This window comes from Fusarium oxysporum, chromosome XII (assembly GCF_013085055.1).
Source record: "Fusarium oxysporum Fo47 chromosome XII, complete sequence".
Classification (NCBI taxonomy): domain Eukaryota; kingdom Fungi; phylum Ascomycota; class Sordariomycetes; order Hypocreales; family Nectriaceae; genus Fusarium; species Fusarium oxysporum.
Window position 1 is genome coordinate 2,324,844 of NC_072851.1, and position 25,842 is coordinate 2,350,685.

The window sequence follows — 25,842 nt, forward strand, 5'->3', positions numbered from 1 at the left end:
CAGGGTCGACCAACAGAAAAGACACGTTATTAGTAAGGCTATTCTTAGATGGGATTATCACCACCTCAACAATTTGGAAAGACCTTTCGAAGTCCATCATCACCACGAATTTGATTGTCGCTGATGGGAAAGGATTTGCTGGAAAGCATTACGGCAAGATGATGGAGGCTGGACATCGTTGCCGGAAGTGCGAGGATAATCCAGGAAATTGCCGTCCTCCTATAAATAAATCGTCTTATGACCCTAATGATTGGTATACTAATTATATGCTGGATTAAATAGCAAATAGGCCAAATTCCTAACTCTAGAGAACATGTTTGGGCCCAGTGGTCGAGGAACTCGAAAAAGACTGGGAAAAATGGGACTGAACGCTTCTACTATTACTGGTTATAAAAGAACCAAAGCCATGCATATTTGGAAATATTTAACAGCTGCATTTAGTATTCTACTTAATCAGGGTAGCTAGCTCCTATTAAGGCCCACCAAGCCTGATGAACGCTGCGAGTCTTTACAAAAGAGGCTAGGCAATAACGGCCAGTCTGTCAAAATCAGGTGCCCAACCACCATTGACGCCCGAAATGGTAATGGTATTTGGCCCATTGGTGTTGAAGCCAGAAAGCTCTACGGCATAGCCCTTGTAGACATCCTTGTCCCAGTTGTAACCTGTCAGGGGAAAGCTCACAGTCTGCGCAGTACCGCCATTGACCTTGATGGAAGCCAGGCGCTCGTTGGTACTACCACCGAAACCTACATCGCCGTTGATGTAGTCGAATAGAACGTTTTGTGTGGCCTTGGACGTGCTGATATTCGAGAGGACAACCTGACCGTTGGAGCTGCCACCGAGGTTGCCGACCTTTGTTGAGGAGGTGCAGCCAGAACAAGAAGCAGTTTTGGCCCCTGAAGACAACGAACCGGTGGAAAGAGACGTGTACTTGTAATTGGCGGTGCTGCTGACTCTCTTGATGTTTGAGAGACGCAATGCGACAGAGCCGTGGCCGTTGACCTGTTTGGAGAATGAAGAAGCTCCAGTAGAAGTTTTGCCCGTCCACAGATCCTTGATGTCGGCTGACTGGAAGCCGAGAGCAGAAAGCTGGAGGCTGAGGGTTCTAGCACTGTTGCTCTGGTCGACATACAGAACTGCAATATCCCCGTTGGCAAGCGATCCCGCCCACAAGTCTCGATCACCGGTCCATCGTTGCACCAAGCTGATAGGCTTGACAGCTGCATCCTGGTTGATTGAGATCAAGTCCTTGTTCTGAAGAACAGCCACGGTCTGGGCCGACAGCGCCGTGATATCTGTGGAGATCATGAGAGCGGACTTGAGCATGGCCCATAGCGCGAAATGGGTCGCCTGCTCATCAAATGTCATGCCAGAGTTACCAACCTCGAGAAGATCAGCATCGGCAATGTGGCCAGGACCTGAGAGGTTCCTGTGTGCGATGTGGATGGCCTGGTTGGAGATGCGGTATACATTGCTCCAGCCTTCGCCGATGTCGTCTGAGAGGCGGAAAGAGGTGGATATGCTCTGAGTCCATTCCGCGGGACCTTCGAGGCCACTGGATGAGGAGTATGGAACACCCCATTGGCAAATGAGCATTCCAGGAATCCCAACCTTCTGCAACTCGCTCCACATTGTGCCGAAACGAGTGACAAAGTCAGTTCGTGGATCCTTGGGGGCGTTGTTGCTGGCGCTATCGGCGTAGCAGTTGTCATCTAGATTATACCCTGATTAATAGGATGCTATCGATTTCGCATGTAAATACTGACATTTCAAATACTCTGTATTCAACGATTTGAAGAACGCGGCGTCGACGGCTTCGTGGCCCAGGGATCCCAGCACAGGGGATGGATACTGGGGATCACACATGCGCTCACCAGCGTCGGAATACATAGTCCACTTCATGCCCTTGGACCTAGCCAAGTCGCTCAGAGGCTTAAGCCCGTCCGGGAAGGCATTGGAATCAACTTTCAAGGCTCCCGTGGTTGGATCACGCTGTGTATCGCGAGAGGCCCAGCCACAATCGATCTGGAAGAATTTGTAGCCAGCATCGACGAAACCACGGCTGGAGAGAGCTTCAATAGCTGTGGCGATGGTCTTGTTGTTGGGACTGCATGAAACCTGATTGTATGAGTTCCAGCCCATGACGGGAGTGGACTGGAAGGATTGACCAGAGGCCAGGGAGGGTATGGCGGCAACCGCCAGGATTGAAGGGAGGGACTTCATTGAGATAATAAACAAATTATGTTGTCAAAGGGATAGCCGAAATATATCTAGAGGAGGTCTGCTGAAAGGCTGATTTGATGGGGTTTCAATGCTGCCATGGCCTGCTATTTATGCTTCAAAAGTTCAGTCTAATACATCCAGCGATATATATCAGTAAGTTCCGTGCATTATTCTGGTCACAGCACCGCAATCGGGCCGTTTTTATTTCTTTCATGGTGTGCCCAAACTTGCTCAATGTATTATACCAGGGTAGCTACAACCTTGACTGAAGATCCCCCGTGGGGAAAGATCACGGGCCGCAGAGACTCGTTCCATTCCGCGATGATCTGCGCCCAGGCCTCGTGGCAGCGAGAAGCCGATATGTGCGGCTAACTAAACATAGACGCTGCAGGCCTTTCCCTGGGGATCTATTAGTGCGGTTCCCAGAATATTAGCTTCTTAAAGTTGGTTTGAACTTTATATAGGCGCAAACCCAAGTAATTGGCGCGCTTTCGTGTCCTCCTCAAATTACGAATATTCGTGGGTAAGTAATTCGATCTCTGATGAAGGGAGGGGGATAATGTCTTGTGTCTGCGGCCTCGAGAGAATTAATGCAAGGCTGAGATATTGAGCCATTCTTTAGTTGTTTGCTGAGTGTAGTGTTGTTTTGAGTTGATAGATCTGGCAGCTGATGCTTGCGTCGTGCCCCTTACCTCATTTGCTGAATGCGGTCTTGGAGATTAGCCATTGAGGAGATATGTCCTTTAATGCAGGTATTGAGAGGAGACTTTGTTCTCTTTCAAGTAATTTTGTTTACACGCATCAAGTGAACCTCGGCATTTAACAAGAGGTCTAAGCGCACTGGAATCCATGTCACGCGCGGTCGTGTCGGGATAAGTTTCGGGAGGCAAAGAGGAACAAAAACCCAAAGAACACATAACGCAAGCAGGGCTATTTAGCCATGTAAAAAGAGAGGGTGCCAGGAAACGCGTTGCCAAGGCTCCAGTCCCGGAATACGGCAGCGAACGGGAATAGACACTCGATGACAAGGTCTCCGGCTATCGATGCCGTGGAAAATACTCCAACGGCGCTAGAATGCAGCCTGGAGAAGCAGAAGCTACGTGCTGATAGGTGCGTCTAACACTAGCGCAACTCTAGTCGCGGTTGACGATCAGCACCACAAGACGCTTATCTCAAAACGGACTCTCAACCCCGTGGAGTTACCCCCAATACCCCATTCTTGACCCCATTACCTCCGTTCCCCCTCATGGCGCTAGAATCGAGTCTGGAGAAAGCACAGATAATACGGCCGAGATACCACCGTTTTATCCGCGATGCCAAGCTCCCATAGGCGCGTCTAAGACGAGGGTTTATCTCCTTGTCACACTTCATCAAAGGATTCTCGGATTGCCTATTCTCGTGCTCGAGGAGAAGCTGGAGATCAGCATATAATGAGTCCACCGTCGACCCCTTCCCGGCCATTACCAGCGTTCTCTCAATGACCTCTTTCGTCTCCTTTACTCCCTTCTAATCTATCAATAGTCGAGTAGAGTCCAGCCAACATGGGTATCTCTGAAAAAGAGGAGCCAGTCTCCGCCGCTGAGATTGAGACCCAGAAGCACACCATCAACCACCAGGCAGACCTCGATCACAAGGCTGAAATCGCCCAATTCAAAGGCGATGCCATCGAGGCTGAAAATGCCGAATTCAACATGGGCGTCCTCGAGGCCGTGCGTTCCTATCCCATGGCTACCCTCTGGGCATTCATCATGTCCTGCACCATTGTAAGTTCTACTCCATGGACCCTGGCCTTTTCTCCCCAAGCTGACAAAATCAGATCATGGAGTCATACTGCGTCTTCCTGATGGGAAACTTCATCGCCCTGCCCAAGTTCGCACAGGACTACGGTGTCTACAGCGAAAACGTCAACAAGTATGTCATCACCGGTCCTTGGCAGTCTGCCCTTCAGTGCTGCGGTCCCGTCGGTGCTCTTATTGGCGTCACTATTGCTGGCCCGATTACTAGCCGCATTGGGTACCGCTGGGCCACTATCGGAGGTCTGATGCTTCTCAACGCCTTTATCTTCGTTTTCTTCTTTGCCAATTCGCTGTCTGTTATGGTAGCGGCCCAGGTCCTCGAGGGTATTCCATGGGGTATCTTTATCGCCAATGCCCCTGCGTATTGCAGTGAAATTGTCCCCATGAGACTGCGTGCTCCTGCAACCCAGATGTTGCAGATGTTCTGGGCTATCGGTTCCATCATCGTCAACGGCGTGGCGTACCATTACAACGGACTCGAGGAGAAGGCAGCGTACAGGTACGTACTACACTACCCTGCCGTTTGAAGTTGCAAACAAGGATTCATTCTGACAATGTATGTCTTGCAGGGTCCCCATCGCTCTGCAGTGGATGTTCCCAACGCCCCTTGCTATCCTGATCTTCCTCGCCCCTGAATCTCCATGGTGGCTCACCCGTCGCGGCCGATACGAAGACGCAGTCAAGGCCGTCGCCCGCCTTGGTCGCAGCACAGTGGTGAAGAACCATGAGGAGTCCGTTGCTATGATGCGCCGAACTATCGAGCTCGAAAAGTCCGAGAAAGAACCTAGCTACCTCGAGCTTTTCAAGGGAACCGACCGTTACCGAACCCTTATTGTGTGCGGTGTATATGCTGCCCAGAACTTGACCGGCAATCTGATTGCCAACCAAGCCACATATTTCTTTGAGCGTACGTATCCTTGCTCTGCTACTCCAATCTTTTCAATCATCCATTAGACATGACATGTATTAATGTATTTGACAGAGGCTGGTATGACCACAAACACTGCTTTTGCCCTCGGACTTATCACTTCTGCTCTGCAGATGATCTTTGTCATGTTGTCCTGGATTCTGACTACCTACATTGGTCGACGCACCATCTACGTCTGGGGCTCATTCATCAACGTCTTGTTCCTTCTCGCCTTGGGTATTGCAGGTACTGTTGAGAAGAGCAACGCGTCCTCGTTGGCTCAAGCCTCATTGGGTCTGATCGTGTCCGTTCTCTTCACCCTTGGTCCAGCTCCTGTTTCGTACGCCATCATTGGCGAGACATCAGCTATTCGTCTCAGGCCTCTCACCACAGGTATCGGTCGTGCCAGTTACTACTTGGTTAATATCCCATGCATCTTCCTGTCGAGCTACATGCTCAACCCCAAGGTATGTATATCCTGCTTCTATCTTGGCTGTCGCGAAACTAATGATTTACTGTAGGAAGCTAACCTCGGCGGAAAATGTGGTTATGTCTGGGCTGGAACGGGATTTGTGTGCTTCGTCATGTCGTGGATCTGGCTTCCTGAGTTCAAGGGTCGCTCGTACCGTGAGATCGATATCCTGTTCAACCGCCGCGTCCAGGCTCGCAAGTGGTCCAAGACTGTTGTCGACCCCAACGACGATGAGTAGATGCTTCCGGGACTGACAGATGGCACTCATGATCTATATACATTCTTCTCGATATAGTTGAACCAGATTGACTTATATTCTTGCCCATACTGTGTGGTGAGGTTTGTCTTTCCGCAAACCAACCGGGTTTATAGGCCCGAGAGCTATTAGTCAGCATAGCAGGGCCGCTTCTATTAATGTTATAGATATATTGATATATTCTGGACCTTTCTCCATTGCGCAGTCCTCCTTCAGCACCCTCTCTTCTACTCAGCTAGTCGAAAGCTGTCTTCGAATGCTAGGGGAAGGGGAAAGACGATGTCATTTCAAGTATCAGCAGCAAAGTGTAAGAGAGTGGAGTGATCTTAATCCAGCGCATTGATGTTTTCAATAACACCGGCAAGCCTCCTGGCGGCTTAAGCACAATTATGAACAGACAATCATGCCTTTGGTTAATCACGGCCGTAGGAATGGGGCTCTGCTTCCACGCATCAACATCGATATCCTTGCAAAGAGCTCCAAAGCTATCATCTAGAAGCTCTTTGACAGGTCATTGTTTCCTGAAACTGCTAGTATGTGCACGGTACTCCGATTTTAAATCTCAAACCAGCCACCTGCCGGTGGATTGGTCTTGAGAAACGTTTTTAGTGTCTTTAAGATACCCGCAGTCGCACTTGATGGATTATTGACGTCTATGTTGCCATTAGAGAATTAGAGGTACGCGCGGGCAGTAGCATAATGAAAGGGTGTCCAGCCAAAGATGTCTCGAGCCATACCATTCTTCACTGGGATGCTGCTAGACTTATGGTCAGCTTTTCTGATATTTGGTGGTCGCATGCTGAGAATGCTCTCCAAAGCAAATCCTTCATCTCTTGCGTTGGTAAATTTGCGATGCAAATCTGTAAAGCCAAATGGGTCTATAAAATCGTCACTTGGCACCAGAGTAGACTAAATACTCTCATCGCGGTTCCACAAACAAGTGACGAAATAATCCACAATCGTCTTTTTACGGCCCTCAAGCTCGTAGAATAGGAACAACGTTTTAAGCGTATCAGAAAACGATCGTGAGAATAGCTCAAGAAGGGCGGCAAACTCATTGGAAGTCTTTCTCTTCTTAGGCCGATCGATGGCATGATCACTGGTGTTATCGGGCTCGGAATTGGCATCGCTTCTCACGGCGCTGTATCCAGGCCGCTCCGAGCCGGTATCTGGAGCATACCCCTCATCATCAGGTTTCAATGGCTGCTTTCTTTCAGATGGAGCCCTTGTATCGTTATTTGCAAGATCCAGAGCCATAAGATAAATGAACTCCATAGTTCCCACTACTCCAGCTATGGAATTGTATTTTCCCGGACTTGCACAGAACCAACATGCCTAACTGGTGAGCGATTGGGCCGCTCTCTAAGACCGCTATGTAGAAGGACCTGGGTAAGCATTTGCCGCAAATCGTTGACTAGGGACTAAAACGTGAATTGAGTGTGGCATGACAAGTCAAGCAAATTTGTTGTTATAGTTTGGTAAATAGAACAGCATATGAACCCTCTGTAGCATCGCAATCACTCCGTAACCTTGTCATCAACTCTCCCAGATCTCTCGGCATCACGTTCAGCTCTCAATATTACTCATCTTGCCCATAATGTTGCCAAGATCCTTATCTGCAGTCTTCCACTCCTCCTCAATAGCCTTGGACACCCATGGACCTCTCGGCTTTAGCTTGAACTTGAACGGCTTGGGCTCTGTCATAAACCAAACAACCTCCATCTCCATTAGATCTACATCTTCGGCAGGCTCAAAGTCAAATGCCCAGATCATCGCCGCAACCTGGGCGAACGTTCCGTCTACGGCGACGCGTTTGCCAAGACAGCTTCGCCGACCTTGACCGAATACTGATAGTGGAAGGGATGTCCTCAGCTCGCCTTGATTCTTAATGCCTGCGTCCATGCTTCCACCGTCTAGCCATCGCTCAGGAATGAATTCGTCGAGATCGCCCAGCGAAGGGTCAAATACAGCTTCATCGCGACCGATAGACCACGCATTAGTCAAGACGATGGCATTCTTGGCGATGCTGATGCCTTTAAAGTCGTCTTGCTTGTCCGCCCGACGAGGAACACCTCCAGGAGAAATAGGCCGCCAACGCAGAAGCTCAGATACAATGGCATCAATGTAAGTGAGGGAGGATCTGTCCGAGAAGCGAGGGAGTCGATCCCTTCCAACAACAGCATCCAGTACAGCATGCGCTCGCTTCATAAAGCTCTTGTTCGCCGTCGTAGCGATGAATAGCCAGAGCATTGTGCGAGTACTAGTCTCTATACCGCCTTGGACGCTCGTTGCGAGCGTGAAAGCAAGGTCAAGGTCGGATATCGGCTCCTTGGCGTATTTCACTGCAAGGGAGCGTGCTTGTTTCGTTGCGTTCCATCCAGAGCTGTCATTACCAAGGTTTAACAAGTGCAGGTTGAGGTCTTTCTGCTCATTGAATAGTTTGTCTGCAGCTCTGTGCCATGGTGAAATTGCTGCTGGGAGATTGGCAAGGAATGGGAAGATATCAGGCAGACCAGGCGTCGAGGCATACGAGGTGACCTTGGCCTGCGTCCCACGGACCCGGTCATATAGTGGCTCATCGAGGGTGAGAACCCGGACGCCATAGTGCAGTGCGAGAATGATACTCGCTTGCGCGCGCTCGAGGAAAGGGAAGACGTCGGCGCTGTCAACGACTGATAATTCGTGGCCGCCTAATTCGAGAAGGTCCCTGACGAGCTGCTTGGCTTCGAGTTCCATGACGGGCTGATATCGCGGAGCAGCGACACCCCCGAGCGACGGGGATAAGATGCGATGATGAAGCTTCAAATGCGCATCCATGTCATGCATCAGCGTGAACCGTGACTGTCCTGGCCCAGCGCCTGTAATCATCTCCATGCCCACGGACCTTGGGCGATTGCTATACCAAGCACCCCGCTTGCCCAGCAGCTCTGTCGCTGCCTCGGCTGTGTTGATAACGACAACCGGCACTATACCAAATAGTTTCGACGTTGCGATAGCGCCCTTTTCTTTTGCCCAAGCATCCCATCGCAGCAATGGCTTCCCAATCGGTGAGCTGTGGATGTCGCCAATGATGGGCAGTTTGAGCAGCTTCTTCCTGTCTTGTCTATCTGGTAACGAAAAGTACAACAACGTTGCACCTGCAATAATACTGAGGACCACAAGTGAAACTGAAGCAACCGCCATGTTGACTGGTGATCTATGGCTGTCTGAGGTTGCTGGAGAGCATTAGCCGCATCTTAAACCTCTCGCAGACCAAGACAATCCCCGCACGGGGTTACTTCCATATCTAGCCGTCCTCCGCAAATCCTATCATCAGCTTGCATTGCTGTGTCTAAACTGATAAGACGTCTTGTTCCAGTGATTCTAACAAAGACATTATCGGGGACCAAATTGATGCGGTATATGAGGTTATTCAAGCCCTAATATTAATCAGGGTTGAAGCCAAGGTAGCGGAATCTTGGTAGAAAGTATCATATCAGATCGGCAAGGCCTAATCAAGAAGTCCCCGCTCTTTGTAGGATCTCAGCCTTTCTGGGCCCAAACCCCTGCACAGGAACAGAGAGATGCAATTACTAGGGACGACTGATTCCCAACCAACGAACTTGCCAAAGCCGTACCGAGGGTCTTGGCACCTTCTGTCGCTTTACGCCTATCAAGATGACCGCAAGTAAGCTTTCAATGCTGAAAGGCTTCGTGTCGCTGTAGCCCCATTAGAAGCTTGTGATCAGTCCGGATGGTCTTCAGAGTCTTACGGGAGATGGCCAAGCTTCACAGATTGGACTAATCCTTGTTTGTGATAGTCAGATAGGTTATTACTAAGGCTGTAATACAGCAATCACTTCATGCGTGAATGGCGTTGGTGGATGTATAGCCCATAAGCTCGCGTTATTGGATTTCTTGGAACTTCGAGTCTCGCATAAGAGAATTTTGATTTCGCCCAAAGTTCTGCTGAGTTCAAATATAAATGACTTCAAGTCTTCAGATGTGAATTGATACCTTCCCAGTGATGTCTGCGACTCATGTCGAGCGATGACTAACATAGCATTCCTCTAGCACTTACGGGACGGCGAAGTTAAACTCACAAAGTATATCTGTGACTTTTATCGACCTTTCAGCCTGTTCTACGTAATCTATCTGTCTCAAACTATCAAGTACAGAATCTATCCTACATTTGATGTCTCTCAGTCCCGTGACCGGGCAGGCCTCTCAGCAATTCTTCTCCCCCTTGCGAGATGTACTGTGACTATTCATCTGATACTATGTTCCTTCTACCCCCGCTACAAATTGCAGGCTTCTTTATCTCTCGAGACAGGCCATGTTAATTAGACGCACAACCAATTCCATGTCGTCATCAGAGCAATCCTTTTTAAACCTTTCAAGAACACCCCAAGGCCAATCTCCATGTTTGCCCAGTTGCGTTCGCATTTTCGACCATGTTCCAGATACGTTATACTTCAGCTTTTCCTTCACGGAAACAATATTCACTTCAGCTGTCGAAATCTCACCTCTGAGTCTGTACACCTCAGCCCTGTGCCGCTCTTGTTCGATGTCGAGCTTTTCAAGATCTTCAACGGTACCCCATCGCAGCGAGGAACTCTCTGCCCATGAGTCTAGCTTGAGTAGGTTGTACTGACTCTCGCGTTGAGATTGGATTAGGGATAGATCTCGCATAATGGCTTTCCGTTGAGCTTCCTTTTCTTCAAATTGTTTCTCAAACGCGTTTCGTTGTTCTTCTGCATCTTGAAAGCTCTTCAACACTTCTTGGATGATCTGGCGGGCCTGGACTTCGGTCTTTGTGTCGTTTTGACCTTTTGTCTTGATGTTTTTCTTTCTGGTTGGCTGGAGACCCTGAGACGACCCTTCCTCTTGATCATCTCGACGCTGGGAACCAGCAACCGTGTGATTTGCTTTTGCGTATGGGTCCAAGACCCGAACTAGAGAAGTATGTGAGTTTTTCGTGAACACATAATTAACGTAGCTTGGTGAGGGGCATACGTAGGTGTGGTGGCACAGAGCCTGGGGCGTTGCGGCGGTTGCCAGGCCCGAACGTGTCCAGGGCGATCACTTGGCGGCTTTTTCGGGTTAGATTCATCAACGAGAAAGGAAGAAAGAAGAGGAAAAAGCAGCAATGCCACGAGGTGAAAATTTTAAAGACTGCATGACGTGCCAACGGGAGCTTACATATTCACCACAGTAACCAACTGATGTTGCACTATGTTGTGTTTGATTGTGAGCATGGACGAAAATTGCTCAACGTGGTATATAATACTCACATACAGAGTGGGAAGGCAAAGGCTTAGGAAGGGGTTCTAGTCAGATATGCGGAATCAGAAAAAGACTACATCCGGTTCCAGGCCGTGCTCCCGAGCCAGTATATCTCTCCTACCTTTCTGCTGGTCCAGCAAATACATTTGTCTTCTGGAACCTCAGGCACCTCATCCAAGTGCGTCAATAGCTTCTCAATTGTCAACAGTCAGGGAACGCAATGGGGATGACTTACTCCCGATGCTCAGGTTATACTCAGTTATGCAAGAAAGAGCCGCTGAAAATCCAGATACAATGACTCTTTTTGGCCTTACATCTCTTTCGATATTCATCTCTCACGAAATAGGATTTTGTTCAACGGGCCAGATTATTCGTCTTTGAAACATTTTAAGCATTGCTTCGACGACCGAGTGACAGCAATGCCATGAATCTTGCACGAGATGCCCTCAATCGTATTATGCCCCAGATAACAACCGGTGCTTTTGGCTTGTGCGCTACCAATGGCGATGGTGCTGGATGCATTCTGGACGAGTTTACGGGAGCGCCTTCCTTGAGGTTCTTTGGTGAAAGCATATTGCTCAAACAGAATCACGGCCTTTGATATATATTGAACCTCTCAGCGTGATCCAAGAATATTCGCCTTCCAGAATCATCCGAGGCTCAGCGGTGGCACTCCAACGGCGTGACCATGACGAGCGTCGGAGACAGCTTATAGTCTCCACTTCCAGACACCAACTCATTATCACTCTGCTCATGCCAGACAGAAGTCCTCATAGACCACTGGTATCCGCGTGACTCCTATCCAAGCCAAATCTCTAGGTAATTAGTAATCGGCCTGCGGGATTTACCACTGTTGCGGTGTAGAAGACTGCTTTATGAGTGTCGAAGTGGAGCGTAATCTTGCGATAACAAATTCCACTTGCTCTCCAGCCTCAATCAATGCGCAGTACACTTTTTGTCCAAAGTCACTGGTGGGACGCCAAATACAAGCAATATCAGTATTCATTCCAGCTGCTACATCAGCAGCATTGGAATCAACGCAGACTTAACCATTTGGTCACTATCTCCGTCGATACAAGCCGTTTTTCTCAGGCTCAGCACTAAAGGAGTTAAAATATAGTTAATTACAATTAATACTGTGCATCTACTACCTAAGCTTGCCACTATTATCGAAGAGCTTCGAGATATCAACCAGGGCATTCGGTAGCATCTCAATCGCTCCTAAGGTGGCAAGTATCTACAAAGCCAGGGATTATCATCAACTCACCTACATATAATCGCTTGGAGTTTCTTTGACTCGAGTCCGTGGCCAATATGGAGAAGGTGTTGATATAAAGCAGTAAAATGCTACAGTCACGAAAGGGAAAAACTAATATAAATTTAAGAAAAAGCTAGTTTTTCCTACCCTTGACCCTAGTATTATTATTAAGTTTAAGCCCTATAATTATGTACTAAACTTAATAATATATAAAAAATCCTAGTACTAATTAATTAATAAATACTATAAAACCCACAAGGCCTACAGGTCCTTATTTCTTTACAATATACTTATTAATTTCGCTACCAAAGTTTTCTAATATAAAAGCAAGAAAAATGCCGCTATAGACAGCAATAGTAATAGATACTGCAATGGCCAGCCATGATATAGCAATGAATAGCTAAATAGTTTTAAGAGTAAAGATATAGGATTCGGGGGCCCAAATATCAGCGGGATCGGTTATCTCCCCCATTATGACTGCAAATGTTAAGGCTCCAAAGACCGAGATAGCGATCATTATGACAACGAAGAAACGGAAGATCTCAAGGTCACCTCGACCACCATTCCGGATGGACCTACCAGACTTGCCTGGGTAACTGGTGGCTCTGCTGTCTGATACTTCTTTGAGCCTTTTTGAATTTCCGGCGTGAGCATAACACTTTGGAGAGGCTCCGCACTTTTGTCAATAGGTTGCCCATGCTGGGCGCTTAAGGACATTGAACTTTTGTGTTATTTCATGAGCGACAAACACTAGGCCAAATGTTAGATGCATATTCTTCTGAAAGCGGAGGCTATTTATACATGAAAATGAAATTCCCTTCTTTGTCTAGTTCCGTATATTTAGGTAAATACTACGTGCATAGCCGGCTGTACTTGTAACAGTATAAAAAGAGGAGCTATGAATTCAATCATCTGACTGCCTAATCCTTGAAGGGGCTTGGGTGGCTGATGTAATCACAAAGAGGTCTCTCTACCCGATATTTACCCGTCTGGCCACTAATCCGGCAGGATCGGCTACGAGAGAATTTTATCAGTAACCGTGGAATTAGGCACCACTCCTATCGAATTATGACATCTAAGTGAGCGCAGGGATATCATTCGGGGTAGACCCACCAGTGGGTGGCCTCTTTGGTGGAAATTGAGCTAATGATCACAAGGCATTCTGAAAATTGATATATAACTGTACATTGCCGCAGGGGTCCAGTTCACAACAGACTTTTCTCTTTTTTTACTCACCGATTTAAGTCACAATTGCATGCAAATTGAAATCTTGCCTTCCCACAACCATCATTCTAGATTTAAACGCAGAACAGCCGTCGCCGCTAGCTTAACTAAGTAGCAGACCTGAGTCTCGTCATAGTGTGACTGTTGTCATGCCTCGTCCTCCACTCGCTTTTATCTTAGCCCTCTTTATATGTGTGAGTATGTCCCTCGCGTCACTAATGATAGCTTCCATGTGACCTAGATCATTGCATTAACGTTATTTAAGTTCAGCGGGTTCTCATCTAGCCAAAAAGTCTCAAAAGAAGATAGAGTAAGGAACGAGTTTACAGAGAATGATGAAGGCTTGCACCTCCTCTACAGCCCGCCCAATTCGTGGATCGAGTGAGTTTGAATCGTCTGATCATAGCTATGGCTAAACCCTCAACCACTAAACTCCTTATCCTTAGTATCGTAGCTGTTCACGGGCTCGATGGTCATTGGAAAAGATCATGGACCGCCGATAACGGGTGCTTTTGGCTTAGGGATTTACTTCCTTCAATTATTCCTGGAGCTCGTATCTATTCGTTTGGCCATAACTCTAAAACTAGGGGTAGTACCGTACCGCTTGCGTATGATATTCCTGACCATGGGAAAGAGCTGGTTTCCGCGCTTAGTATAGAGCGACAATTAGAAAATGTGAGTAATCCTTTCTCTCCCTAAATGCCATTTTCGCTAATTATTCCATGCTTTGGCTTTAAGACCACGAAAGCTCCCATATTTTTCATCGGTCATAGTTTAGGGGGTCTTATCATTAAGAGTGTGAGCTTTCGTCGGATTGAATAGCACGTTATCGTTGATAGTGCTGTGGAAACTGACTGATTACAGGCCCTCTTACACGCGGATACGGCTCAAGTTGGCCACCTTGAGAGACAAAAGGCTGTAAAATTATCCACTTATGGTTTACTCTTTCTGGCAACTCCTCATCAAGGAGGTCAGGGTGTCTCAATCGCCAAAATCATCACTAATATTCTGTCCACGGTAACTTACACAAATAAGAAGCTCCTAGATCGAATCGAACCAAATTCCGAATGGCTTCAGGATCTCCAATCTAGATACAATTCCATAAGTCAAGATTTTGCGACAACATATTTCTACGAGACCCAGGAGATGAAAACCCCGATAGGAAGTCTGCTTGTTAGTCCACCAATCTCCCTCTGTGTCCTTCAATTTGGGATACAGGTGCTAGTCTCGAAACACTTACCGATTTGGGATAGGTCGTGCCAAAGTTCTCTGCAGTTGTGTTCGGGGCCGTTAATTCAGAGTCAGTGGCAATGGCCGCTGACCATTCAACGATAGCCAAATTTGCAAATTCCCAGAACTCAGACTTCCGGAAAATCTCTAGAATTCTTCAATTGTTCGCCAGTCAGGCGAAAGAAGCGGTGGCCTGGAACTGGAAGCGCTGGGAAGTATTCAGGGGTAACAGACAAGTACCCTCAACAAGCTTCCTTCAATAGTTGCTGACAGTTATTTAGATTATAGTACACCACCGTACCCCGAATCTCACTCACAGGATCGCTTCCATAAAGGATCTGAATTTTCGGCGTCAGAATTCAAGGTTGGCATCGCTTTCCATCTTATCAGAAACCCTCAGTTTTCAGGTCGACGAGGCATACTACAACGCTTAGATTATTCACTGCGGAAACCGTCTGGCGGTATTAACCCTAACATAGTTGTGCTATACGGGAGCGGCGGTGTAGGCAAGACGCAAGTTGCTCTCGAGTATGCTTATCGATCCAGGTCAAAGTATAGCTCAATCTTTTGGATCGATGGATCTCGCAATGATACGGCTATCTTTAGCGTGATATCATCGCTTCAGCATATCAGAGAGTACTATGAAGCGCACGGCATGACTAGTACTCCTCGATATCGCGTTATTAGGGAAGCACTGGATGAAGAACGGCGAGCAAATAAGAGTCAAGGATCCCGAAGATTGTTCCTTTCGTGGCTATCCTATGCCGATAATTGCTCTTGGCTTTTAGTTATCGACAATGTCGATGATTTTGAGGGATTCAACCTGCGCGAATGGCTTCCTTCGACGTTTTGTGGTGCCGTTATCATCACAAGTCGACGTCCAGAACTAGCGATCAATTGGGATTCTATCAAGATAAATCAAATGAATTCTCAAGAAGCCCTTTCGCTCCTCGAGAAAAGCAGCAAGATACAGATAGATCAGGTGCCAAGGAGTAAGTCTTTTCTTCTAAGGCTTGTTTCTTTTGCTAATCAGTACTAGAGGAACGAGACAGCGCTATAGAATTGGTCCAAGAGTTAGGCTTTTTTCCACTGGCAATCTCTCAAGCAGGAGCTAACATCGCCAAATCCGGACATGGGACCCCCATATATCACTACTTATCTCTTTTCCAAAAGTATCCAAAGGAGTCTCTTATGCAAAAAACAGCCGAGAGGCCATGGGACATAAAACAAGATACTGTCTTGACTACATGGGAGATTTCATTTATTGCTATTGAGAAACGGAATCCCTTAGCTATTCAGATTTTCAGTATCTGCAGCTTCCTATCTCCGAATTCTATCCGCGAGGAACTTTTCGTGCATCAGAATACTATACAAGCACAGGGTAGGTTCGAGTTTATAGCTTGCTGCTCCTAAGACAACTACTGACTAATGTGGTAGAGTGGCAGGTTTACGAAGCTTTTACAATACTTTCTTCCTATTCGTTTTTCAAACAAGCAATCCACGGCTCAAGCAGAACTTTCTCCATACATCCCCTGATACATTTTTGGACAAGAATCAGGATGGACTCTGAACAGCAGCGACAAACAGCCAGGCGCACAGTAAGCATACTACGAGATCTCTCTTTGAAGCACATTCCAACGAGTTCCCATGCAATTTTCCTCTCGTCACTTTTCAAAAAATGGTCTCCATGTGATAATGCACTTTCAAATATTATACCTATTACACCTGTGCCTCAGGAGAAAAGAATTTGGCCTGTGGACCTACGATTCGACACTACTACCCTAATCATCAATACTTTGAGGTTGCTTGGAAGAGAAGCATACGACCATGCGGCCTTCGCTACGCACAAGCTTTTAACAAATGGAAAATTCGAATCAGAAGACTGGGAAACTGTTGATTTGATCCCTACCCCAGATGGACCAGAGGCTATTAAAAATCTGGAATGGGTATTGTGTCACGCCACACAACGATTCTCAATCAAGGGCCCTCGCGTGCTCGGTATTGTCAGCGAGTATGCCTCTGTGCTTCTTGAGAATTCCCAAGGTGATGGGTCAGCCGCCAGAGCATGGTATTTGTGGTTACTAACTACATTGGCTGAGCAACTTGGCACCGATAATCCTATGGCGGTTCGTGCATACATTGGGTTTGGAACCGCTACAGTCGACTGTCGAGAGGCCTTATGGTTTCTAAGAGAAGCTTGGCATATCCTGAAGGATCGATATTGGTTACACCTCGACAAAAGAGGCGTCAATCTTGCTATGGAGAGGATTGGGCGAAAGGGTCGGGGCTGCTTCGCCGATGCGGGAGTAACCGAGGAGGAGCTTCATTGGGTGACCGCTCTGATCGACGTAGTGGGGCCACCACTGACCTCGATGGCATTTCGTGTCAAGCCTCATCCGCTGATGAGAGGGGCATCGGCTGATGCTGCGGTGGGATACTTGGAATCGCATTCTTTGGCAGAATACGATATTCCCCCTTATCTGTTGTTCCATCTCTTACGAGTTGGAAAGATTTGTGAGGCGATATACTTTTTCCCGCAACAATGGACAAAGACTCGGGAAGAGATTCTAGAGCCATTCTATAAGATGCTTTCAACCCTGCCTCGGGAACAGGCCAAAAGCGTGGGGCAGGGCATAGTCCTGGGTATAGATTGCGCAGTCAGGCCACCCAGGGATGCTTCTGAGCAGTTAGCCTTTGAATCCTCTTATCTCTACCTAGCTGGCCTACACCAAATAGCTCCTCGAGAGGAAATTTTGCAAAAAGGGTTAAGATGTCTAACTACTCCAGAAATCAAGAACCCTAGCTGGTATCAAGCATGCGATTGTTTACCGCCATCTTGTTTATCGCGCCATTTAGCTCAGCATATAGCTGATATTAGATTAGAGATATCATAGTTTAGGGTTGGTTTTAGTTATCATAAATAAAAACAATTCCTATTATAAATTCTGATTTAAGAGTACTTTTTTAATTTTAAAAAATGATACGTATATATATATATAACCTATTAATATATAAATAATATTTATAATTCTTAATTATGACATATAGCTTCTAAATATTAAGGAAGATATATCCCTTATTAAATACATTATAGGTTAAATAAAGGTATTAAAAGACTTAGCTTATTACTTAATACAGGGTTAAGATATATTAAGATAATAATAGGCCTTTATTAAGAGAATTATATTAGGTAATAGTAATACTTCATAATTAAATATAGTTTATAGAACTAAAATGCAGTCACAAAAGGTCACTACTACCCAGCACGCAAGTTGAATATCTCGGTCAGATCCAGCCCCAACAAGAATATACTGAAACGCACCTCTCTTGTTACAGAGTATCAAAGCTCTTATTTTAATAACCCCCGGCCGCTCTGTTATGCGCAATTTTGACTTGTGTCTTGGAAAGGTTACTGAATCTGCCTTGTAGAACACGAAGACAACAATCCGGGCGAAACCCGCGAAGAGCAGGTTGCGCAAATTGAACAAGACTAACTTGCACCACCCTAACAGTCTATGATGATTCGGCGGCCCACAGCATAATATTTGGTTCTATGTAAAGTACTTTGCGCGATTAGAGACGCTGATAATTGTCGCCATCATGAAAACAAAAGCCATGTTTGCGATGGTCCTTTCTCGATCATTATTGACTCTCCTCGACACAATCGCCTTCACAAGGCCCCAAAACTCAAAGCGATGAATCTTGTGGGAAGAATGAAATATTTCCAGACTTCCCCTGCTTCTTCTTCAATTCCACATTTTACAGTGCTGGCCAAAGCTGGTTTGAGGATATTATGCTGGAGAACCAGTCGTCGTCGGCACGCCAAGTTACATGTGACAACGCTATGACAGCACATCCGTGATTGTTTCCGAGAAGCTAGGTCCGTGCCTTTGACGCTCGGGTGCATTCTTGCTGTACCTGAACTCTGTTGCACGGGCTCCCAGCAGCAGATCCTGTCAAACATTCTTTCCACCTTCTCTTTCTGGACATTCACTCCACTTTCGCTGTCCTGAATAGTGTCATCAATATTTGTTTGAAACATCCCAGCGGCTGAAGATGAGAGCTGAACCTGACAAGCCTGAATCTCGAGATGAGAGGCCTTCCTAATAGGGTATAGTCACAGAAACGTGAGGTCATGGCACCTCGTTTCAGAACACGGTTTCTCAGGGCGTGCATCTATGTATAGCGCAATGTCGAAGATATCTTGAGATGGAAATCTGTTAGCAAGCACGTGAATATTCGCAGTCTGTTAGACTGTTAGGATATATATAGGTGTTTGGCATCCAGCAATCAGTTACTCATATCCTCCCAGTTATCTTATTTCTTCATCACTCATTACTTCTTTCAAAATGCTGACTACTTTGTTTCTTTCTGCCCTGGCCTGGAGCCACTTGGTGCAAGCCCATGGAACCATCACCAGAGTGATTGGCGCCAATGGTGTTGTTATGCCAGGACTTACTAGTAAGAACACTCCCAGGAAATTTGAACCTGGAGCTGACGGGGAACAGTCCTTGATGGAACTCCTCGATCTTCTACGTCCGCTGCTTCTGGAGCGCAGGTAGATACCAGCGTGATCCGTGACCCCGAACTTGGTACCAGTAAAGCCTCTGCACTTGGCCGAACCAGTAAGGGCCCAGTCGACGGCTCTCGTGTCATCAAGACATTTATGCAGGGTATCAAGAGCCGGTCCCTTGCTGACACCATTCTCGGGGGTGGAGAAGAAGGTATAGTGATATGGCAAGCAACGGAAGACTCTTGGAAACTGACGCTCTGTAGCTACGAGAGAAGCCGTATCTTTCGTGACCGGTAACGCTGGTGCAGTTGTGAACGGTAGGTCTTCATTGCGCCCTTTTTAGTCAGGTTTCTGATCACTAACTTATTTCAGGTGTACAAGACGGAATTGAAAGCTCCCCAGTCGGCGGTTTGGCCCTGGGTAAGTCGCTTTGAAGTAACTGATATTGCGACTCATATGCTAAGAGATAGTAGGAGCTGAGCACGGAGTCAACGGTCTTCTGGATGATTTCTTCCAAACCGCAAAGGGAGTTCCATCTCCTCGTGGATACATCGAAGACGGCGTCCAGAATTCCACTGGAGTTGGTGCCAAACTCGGGCTACCAACCACTGCATCCGACGGAACTCTCAAGTTGATCTACCATCAGGTTCGTGACCATGATTCTAATTCATAATTCATATTGACACTTCTACACTCAGGTCAACGAGGACGGCGCTGGCCCCCTACTAGTTGACATCGACTTTACTTCTGGAGGTACTGATCCGAAAGCTTTCAAGTCCGCTGAAGTGGTTCAGAACATCATTGGTGTGTTGGGCTTTTCGACCGTGAGCTCGACTGACTTCCCGGTCGTTGTCAAAGTTCCTGCCGGTCAGGTTTGTACTGGAAAGGTGGCTGGAGTTTCTGGGGTATGCATTGCGAGGGTTCGAAACAGTGCTACTGCTGGTCCTTTTGGCGGTGCTGCTGCTTTCACCCACAACCCGGAGGCTGCAAAGGGGAAGAAGGCCAGCGCAAAGTTCCGTCACCGCCGTATTTAGTTTGGCATTGGTCATTGAAGGACCTGGCGTCTGCTGGGAATGGCACTGTGTGGTGTCCTTGTGACCAGTTCCTTGGACTTGGTAACGATCGCGAGGGGGTACATTGGAATGATCGAGCAACACCCCCTGAACCACATCGGCAAGCTTTTTGACTTGATCAGGTGATCGCACGCCTTTCACAATATCGATTCTGACGAGAGGCATGGTTAAAATGTACAATAGTATTGGGATAAAAGAGTATTTTGAATACATATAGGGCTTAAAGTAAGATGCTTGGGAAGAAGTTCACCGGCAAAGGTGATTAACGCCTAAAATACTTTCCTCACCTTGCTGCTACTGGAAGGCTATTGGACTCATTGGGTAATAGTCATCAAGTGGTGATGTTATTACTATCGCATCCAAAGATTGCTAGATCCGCTTTGATCGGGTTGAACGGCTACGTCGGGATTTGGGGCACGGGACATGAATATTAATCTCTGGGACTTTGCTTGTATTTTCGTTACGAAGTAAGAGAAATCTAAGCTCTGATTCGTTACTTCAGCCTCTGAAGTGTCTCTGCTGAACCAATTCCTACACCCTGTGGCTGGTGTACCACGCAGCCCTTTATTACTCCACCACCATTTATAAGCTTCTAGTCACATAAAAGGATTTCCAGTTTGTTCACGGCTTTTCAAGAAGATCAAGGAACTTGATATTATGTAGTACCTAACTGAAATTATTTATTATGCCTAAATGTCGAATGCGTGACTGGTTCGTATGCAGAGCCTCCATCAGACAGCTTTTGGGCTCTAGCTCCCAACAGCGCTCGCAACAGCACTCTGTCACAACGGAATCACGAAATTCATACACGATTTTCCATATGAACCCTAAAGAAAAATCTTTGAATGCTTGATATTGACTTGCTATCCCAGAAATGATGCCTCTTTTCTTCTTGAACTAAAGAATGGGGACCGATCCCACATAATGATATACCGGTGTTACAAGTGACTCGTCGTCACTACCATGGCCGTTTCCACAGGACGGCGAGGTCTAGGATTGGCAGAACCGCTAGAAGATATACCGACCACGCCTATAAGTTATTAGAAACCAATAACGCGGAAAGTGTCGTCTGAGTAAGGTTCTTACCGCAAGCAGGCCTTCCGCCAGCATTCCCTGTAACTTTAGATTCCTTATCGGGTCTTTGGCCCAGGTCATCGGTCCCGCTATGAATGACGATTGTTGTCTGGTGGCTTGGTCAGTCCGGGTTTTCTCAAACCATTAAGTGGAACGTACTCCGATAACGCTCTCTGGCCTATTAGTTTCACCAAATGGTCTGTCATAGTGCCGATTGAGGTGCCGCTCGAGTCTGTCTGGGAGTTGCCCAAGTCGCCAACATGTCGCTCATGATGAGATGGAGAGCCATGAGTACTCCCGAAAGGATTGACTTGCCCAATGTCAGCCTCCCGTCAGTACGGCGTAGTCGATAGATAGATGCTAACGAACAATGCGGTCCAGCAGAGATGCATCCGTTGATCTTGTCACCAAACTCGTGGATATAGAATGCTCTTAGACTATTGGCATGGTTGCCGCAGATGTTCCAGGAGATGTTTGTTGGTGAGCTTTCGTCGAACTGCTCGAAGGTAATGGTGCCAAAGACGGTGGAAACACCTCGGACAGTAGCAACTGCAAGCCACAATGCGATTTTAGTCATCTGCACGCTCGAATGATTGTGTGAAACCTTAATCCATTTACTTGCCTTGACCATTCTGACTAATGAGAATTGTTGTGCGATTTTCCGGGCGATACTTTTGCCAAATCTGCAAGTACAGCATTCCATACTATATGCTAGACAATTTGGACGGATGGATAGACAATGACGTTGGCAGAAGGCAGTTTTGAGATATAAGATGAAGTTTATACATAAGAATGACGTCGGTGAGCAGGTAATACGGCTATGCCGGCATTATTATATTTACAACATCAGGATTGGTCCAGAAATCGACATCACTCAATACTCCTGCATTAGTACAGATGCAACGCTACACACTTGCTTTGCCGGCGCCTAGCCGCTCCGGAGGTCAGAAACTCTTAGATCGAGGAACTTGCGGAATTCGCGTTTTGGAACGTGTATGACGGAGAAAGGGTATATGTAAGGGACCCGTCGCATGTGAGTCTCGCTTGGGCCTGAGTGGTTTTTCTCCCATTCTATAAGTCGGCTTACTGATGAAACTTTCCAAGTACAGATTAACTATGACATTCTTGGCGTTGCCCTCAAGGACGTCGACTACTTGACCCAGTGTAATGCTACTCGTACTAATGGTAGTGCTACCGCGAGCGCGGCTCAAGATGCCAACATGTAAGCTCCTGCCATCATGAATCAGTAGTTTATGCATTGAAATTTAATCGACTTGATAGCGAGCTTCTGAATTATTTCGCAAAACTCGTCGACAAGAAGATCGAGTCACCAGAGCCAAGTAACGATGTCATAGGCTCGTTGGTCTCTAATGAGCTTGCAAATGGTGGATAAGAAGCATGTTATGGAACTCTCGTTCCTTCTCCTAGTCGCCGGGAATCTGACCATGATCAACATGATCGCCTTGGTATGTTCACGCCTTCTAAATACGTGTTACAGCGAAAACCAATGTTCGTGTTTTAGGTGTGTTAACTTTACTGGAGCAACCTAACCAACTCGACGCCTTGATTCAGGATCCGTCTCTGTTGAAACCGTTCGTCGAAGAGTTATGCCGGTACCATACCGCGTCTTCGTTTGCTACAAGACGTGTTGCTAAGGTCGATATCAAGATCCGCGGTCATGTTCGTCATCCCCGTACCCTCGTACAACTTTTATGCTCTGGGCGATCTCTGACAATCCTTTAGGAGGTAAAGGCAGGCGAAGGTATCATCGCCTAAAATCAAGCAGCGAACCGAGATCCTGATGTCTTCCCTGATCCGAATGTGTTTGAATTGTTCCGCAAGCGAGGGTCTGAAGAGGCCCTTGGCTTTGGATGGGGTGATCATGGGTGCATCGCAGCTTCCCTCGCTCGAGCTGAGCCTGAAGCTGTTTTCTGTAAGTTGCAAATCCCCTGGCTATTTCCAACACACTAATATCGGCATCTAGCTACTTTGTTCCAGACTCTTCCCACTCTGAAGCTCGCCATTCCTAGTTCTGAGATCAACGGGTCCGCTCCCAACAAGGACATCGGAGTATCAGAGCTGCCAGTTACATGGTCCTCTCCCCAAGTTTCTTAGTGAACAAAGATGCAACCAGCCATTATGGAGCCCATCGGTGGGAAAATATGCTGCTGGAGGGGGGTGAGTGTTTGTTATATCGGGCAGTAGTCCCTCTAGCCAATATAGACAAGTCTACCTTAACTAGAGTTAATACTCGATTATCACTATCTACAGCTACATTCAAAAGAATACGGTTTTTTAGGTGCATTATAACTTGATGCTTTTATGATTCTTAATTTTAACGTTTCTGGTTGTATTGCAGTTTGTGGAAAGAATTTAGGCTTAATACATCCCGAGTGATTATTACGTGCTATATTGGAAGTGGTATCGAGGTATGTGGTATCGGGTACGATGCCTCGGCTGTGTGCAAAAAATGCCCTGATCCTATTTTTGGATACGTAACAATGTCAAATACATAAGAAAATGCAGTTAGGGCCTGCTGAAATAGATAGCAGGTCTAGCTAAATATAGATTATCAATGATATAAGCAATCTGTTTGTGGCGGAACGAATCAGACTCGATATAAGCCAACCCTGTCACATTAACATCAAACACCAGATTCTTCTCAGACCGCTCTTGATACTGTGGCCAAGTGAGGGATTGAGCTATGCGTAAACATAATCAGTTAGAAATCGGAAAATTCAAGCGCCGAGGTTAATGTTACCGTAACTATTCGGATTGTGGTTAATAATAAAGCTAATCCAAGCTGTTGACATGACGTCTGCTAACTTGACTAGTCACGCGGGTTTCCCGGCCAATGGGTTGTTGGAGATAACTGTGTCGTATCCTTGGCCGTTAACATTGTTGAAAGTGAATACGACTTCCTGGAAGTGGCTTGCGCCTTTAGCTGGCGACACGTTCTCGACAAGGACGTTCCAGTGGTAACTCCACACTGGTATTTGCTGTTTGGCCCACGACTGGGTCGTGAGTCTTCGACCGGCATGCTGAAATACATCTCCGCTGAAGGCAGCGGCGCGCTTGTATTGCCGTCCAAGGTATGTAAGATGTCCTTCTGGTCTACCCTTGAGTGTGCCTGGTATGCCAACAGCAGGGTTGTTGGAATACAGCTTCTCAATGCTGTGGACTGCTGGCTTGGCAAGATCAACAGATCTAACATATTGAACGAACTGAGACGTTGTGTTAATCCCCTGAGGAGCAAACTCGGTGCCCTCATCGAAGTTAGTGCCCATAAGAAGAGGCACCTTGGCGAATTTTCCCTTCTTCAACAGGGCCCTTCCGCTTGCAGGGATGAAGTCGCCATCTACTACTTGACCCCAACTGGGCGGTGAAGCAAATGTGCTATTGAGAACCGCGCTGAGCTCGTTGGTGGGAAGCTTTCTAAGGCATGCCACTGGCTCTGCGACCGAACAGTTCGTAGTATGTAATAGCTTGTTTTAATACGGCTCCTAAGTGCTTGCAGTCTGGGGCTTGAGTCTGAAGACTAAGGGTGATCTGCTTTGGAGGATAGCGGCACTAAAGAGCTTGTCGTCCTGGCCTCCGTATGCGACCAGTTGAGAGCCGACAGAGAATGCTCCTGCACTCTCGCCCCATAAAGTGACGCGTTCCGAGTCTCCCCCAAAATTGGCAATGTTTTCCTTGATCCAGTGAAGGGCCAGCCGTTGATCTCTGTAACCAAGGTTGGTTGATCCCTCAGCCGCAAGCTCGGCGCTATGAAGGAATCCCCAGGCGTGAAGGCGATAATTCATGTTTGCGGCTATAATTGGCATGCCCTTCCTGACCGATTGTTCCACAATGAACGAGAGATTGTATCGGGGATCTGAACTCCCGCCATTCACCCAACCACCACCATGGATCCAGACAGCAACGGGGAGTTTGGTTCCTTCAGGTATACCGGCTGGGCGAACCACGTTGATACTCAGGCAGTCTTCAGAAACATGATTGCCCAATACCCAAGTATCACTGCCGTAGCCAATACAAGACGGTGAGTACTTGGTTGTGTTCCGGATGCCTGTCCAGGTACTATTCAGAGACTGTGGAACACGCAACCGGAGGTCATTGACTGGGGCTTTGGCGTAGGGCATGCCAAGGAAGAGGTCTCGGTGATAATGCTGATTGTAGGTGCCTCTGTAAGTGCCATTGGATAAGTCGACAATGGGGGCTCCATGATGAGCGGTAGGGCATGAGATGGCTAAGGGCGTCATTGACGTCACCAACAAAGCTCCAAGGTTGAGGACACTAATCGATTTCATGGTCAATGAGATATTGATGAGAATCAACTATAAGCTGAGTGACCTATTTCATTAATATATCGACTAGGGGCCTACGGTTAGTCATATGTACATTGTCAGCTCATTCAATCCCAAATCCAGTTCGACAAAATGGCACCCCTGCCCCGCGCACCCAGACCCCAGAATTAAAGTCTAGACCACGTGCCTATGCAAGCTAACGGACCTGTGCAGATCATGTGCATTAATCTGGGTTCCGACGTGTGG

The 25,842-nt window shown here is 47.1% G+C and overlaps 10 protein-coding genes across 10 annotated transcripts; 5 read left to right on the top strand and 5 right to left on the bottom strand.

Moving 5' to 3' along the window:
- Positions 1 to 520: 520 nt before the first annotated feature.
- On the bottom strand, positions 521 to 2,224 carry FOBCDRAFT_254788 (glycoside hydrolase superfamily; the record flags this gene model as incomplete). The annotated part of the gene is made up of 2 exons (XM_059611149.1): positions 521 to 1,725; positions 1,768 to 2,224. 2 exons carry the CDS (start codon positions 2,222 to 2,224, stop codon positions 521 to 523), a joined length of 1,662 nt encoding a protein of 553 aa, XP_059466476.1.
- Positions 2,225 to 3,765: 1,541 nt separating this feature from the next.
- On the top strand, positions 3,766 to 5,637 carry FOBCDRAFT_325149 (general substrate transporter; the record flags this gene model as incomplete). Its single annotated transcript, XM_031194216.2, has 5 exons — positions 3,766 to 3,987; positions 4,041 to 4,519; positions 4,590 to 4,927; positions 5,003 to 5,394; positions 5,449 to 5,637. 5 exons carry the CDS (start codon positions 3,766 to 3,768, stop codon positions 5,635 to 5,637), a joined length of 1,620 nt encoding a protein of 539 aa, XP_031030837.2.
- A 1,584-nt stretch (positions 5,638 to 7,221) lies between these two features.
- FOBCDRAFT_246315 (cytochrome P450) lies at positions 7,222 to 8,838 on the bottom strand (the record flags this gene model as incomplete). Its single annotated transcript, XM_031194218.2, has 1 exon — positions 7,222 to 8,838. The coding sequence occupies one exon, from the start codon at positions 8,836 to 8,838 to the stop codon at positions 7,222 to 7,224; it is 1,617 nt and encodes a 538-aa protein (XP_031030839.2).
- Positions 8,839 to 9,951: 1,113 nt separating this feature from the next.
- Positions 9,952 to 10,747, bottom strand: FOBCDRAFT_282771 (uncharacterized protein; the record flags this gene model as incomplete). The annotated part of the gene is made up of 2 exons (XM_031194219.3): positions 9,952 to 10,589; positions 10,651 to 10,747. 2 exons carry the CDS (start codon positions 10,745 to 10,747, stop codon positions 9,952 to 9,954), a joined length of 735 nt encoding a protein of 244 aa, XP_031030840.3.
- Positions 10,748 to 13,810: 3,063 nt separating this feature from the next.
- On the top strand, positions 13,811 to 16,752 carry FOBCDRAFT_149100 (uncharacterized protein; the record flags this gene model as incomplete). The annotated part of the gene is made up of 8 exons (XM_059608304.1): positions 13,811 to 14,077; positions 14,141 to 14,200; positions 14,267 to 14,575; positions 14,656 to 14,868; positions 14,952 to 15,184; positions 15,320 to 15,647; positions 15,818 to 16,013; positions 16,070 to 16,752. Coding segments are annotated over 8 exons (2,289 nt in total), but the record flags the coding sequence as incomplete, so codon positions are not given.
- Positions 16,267 to 17,533, top strand: FOBCDRAFT_234785 (uncharacterized protein). The gene has a single exon (XM_059609985.1). It carries the CDS (start codon positions 16,753 to 16,755, stop codon positions 17,524 to 17,526), a length of 774 nt encoding a protein of 257 aa, XP_059468254.1. The 5' UTR covers positions 16,267 to 16,752; the 3' UTR covers positions 17,527 to 17,533.
- Positions 17,534 to 18,981: 1,448 nt separating this feature from the next.
- Positions 18,982 to 20,179, top strand: FOBCDRAFT_150164 (uncharacterized protein; the record flags this gene model as incomplete). Its single annotated transcript, XM_059608332.1, has 6 exons — positions 18,982 to 19,093; positions 19,141 to 19,356; positions 19,409 to 19,462; positions 19,518 to 19,565; positions 19,616 to 19,791; positions 19,844 to 20,179. 6 exons carry the CDS (start codon positions 18,982 to 18,984, stop codon positions 20,177 to 20,179), a joined length of 942 nt encoding a protein of 313 aa, XP_059466477.1.
- A 715-nt stretch (positions 20,180 to 20,894) lies between these two features.
- On the bottom strand, positions 20,895 to 21,923 carry FOBCDRAFT_246317 (superoxide dismutase; the record flags this gene model as incomplete). The annotated part of the gene is made up of 6 exons (XM_059610755.1): positions 20,895 to 20,944; positions 21,225 to 21,248; positions 21,305 to 21,408; positions 21,452 to 21,602; positions 21,662 to 21,841; positions 21,911 to 21,923. 6 exons carry the CDS (start codon positions 21,921 to 21,923, stop codon positions 20,895 to 20,897), a joined length of 522 nt encoding a protein of 173 aa, XP_059466478.1.
- Positions 21,924 to 22,189: 266 nt separating this feature from the next.
- Positions 22,190 to 23,407, top strand: FOBCDRAFT_209793 (cytochrome P450; the record flags this gene model as incomplete). The annotated part of the gene is made up of 6 exons (XM_059609287.1): positions 22,190 to 22,235; positions 22,397 to 22,514; positions 22,574 to 22,677; positions 22,791 to 22,972; positions 23,135 to 23,225; positions 23,277 to 23,407. 6 exons carry the CDS (start codon positions 22,190 to 22,192, stop codon positions 23,405 to 23,407), a joined length of 672 nt encoding a protein of 223 aa, XP_059466479.1.
- A 411-nt stretch (positions 23,408 to 23,818) lies between these two features.
- Positions 23,819 to 25,599, bottom strand: FOBCDRAFT_246318 (Alpha/Beta hydrolase protein; the record flags this gene model as incomplete). The annotated part of the gene is made up of 8 exons (XM_059610756.1): positions 23,819 to 23,994; positions 24,054 to 24,085; positions 24,131 to 24,213; positions 24,247 to 24,274; positions 24,305 to 24,777; positions 24,832 to 25,309; positions 25,340 to 25,380; positions 25,411 to 25,599. The coding sequence occupies 8 exons, from the start codon at positions 25,597 to 25,599 to the stop codon at positions 23,819 to 23,821; spliced, it is 1,500 nt and encodes a 499-aa protein (XP_059466480.1).
- Positions 25,600 to 25,842: the final 243 nt, after the last annotated feature.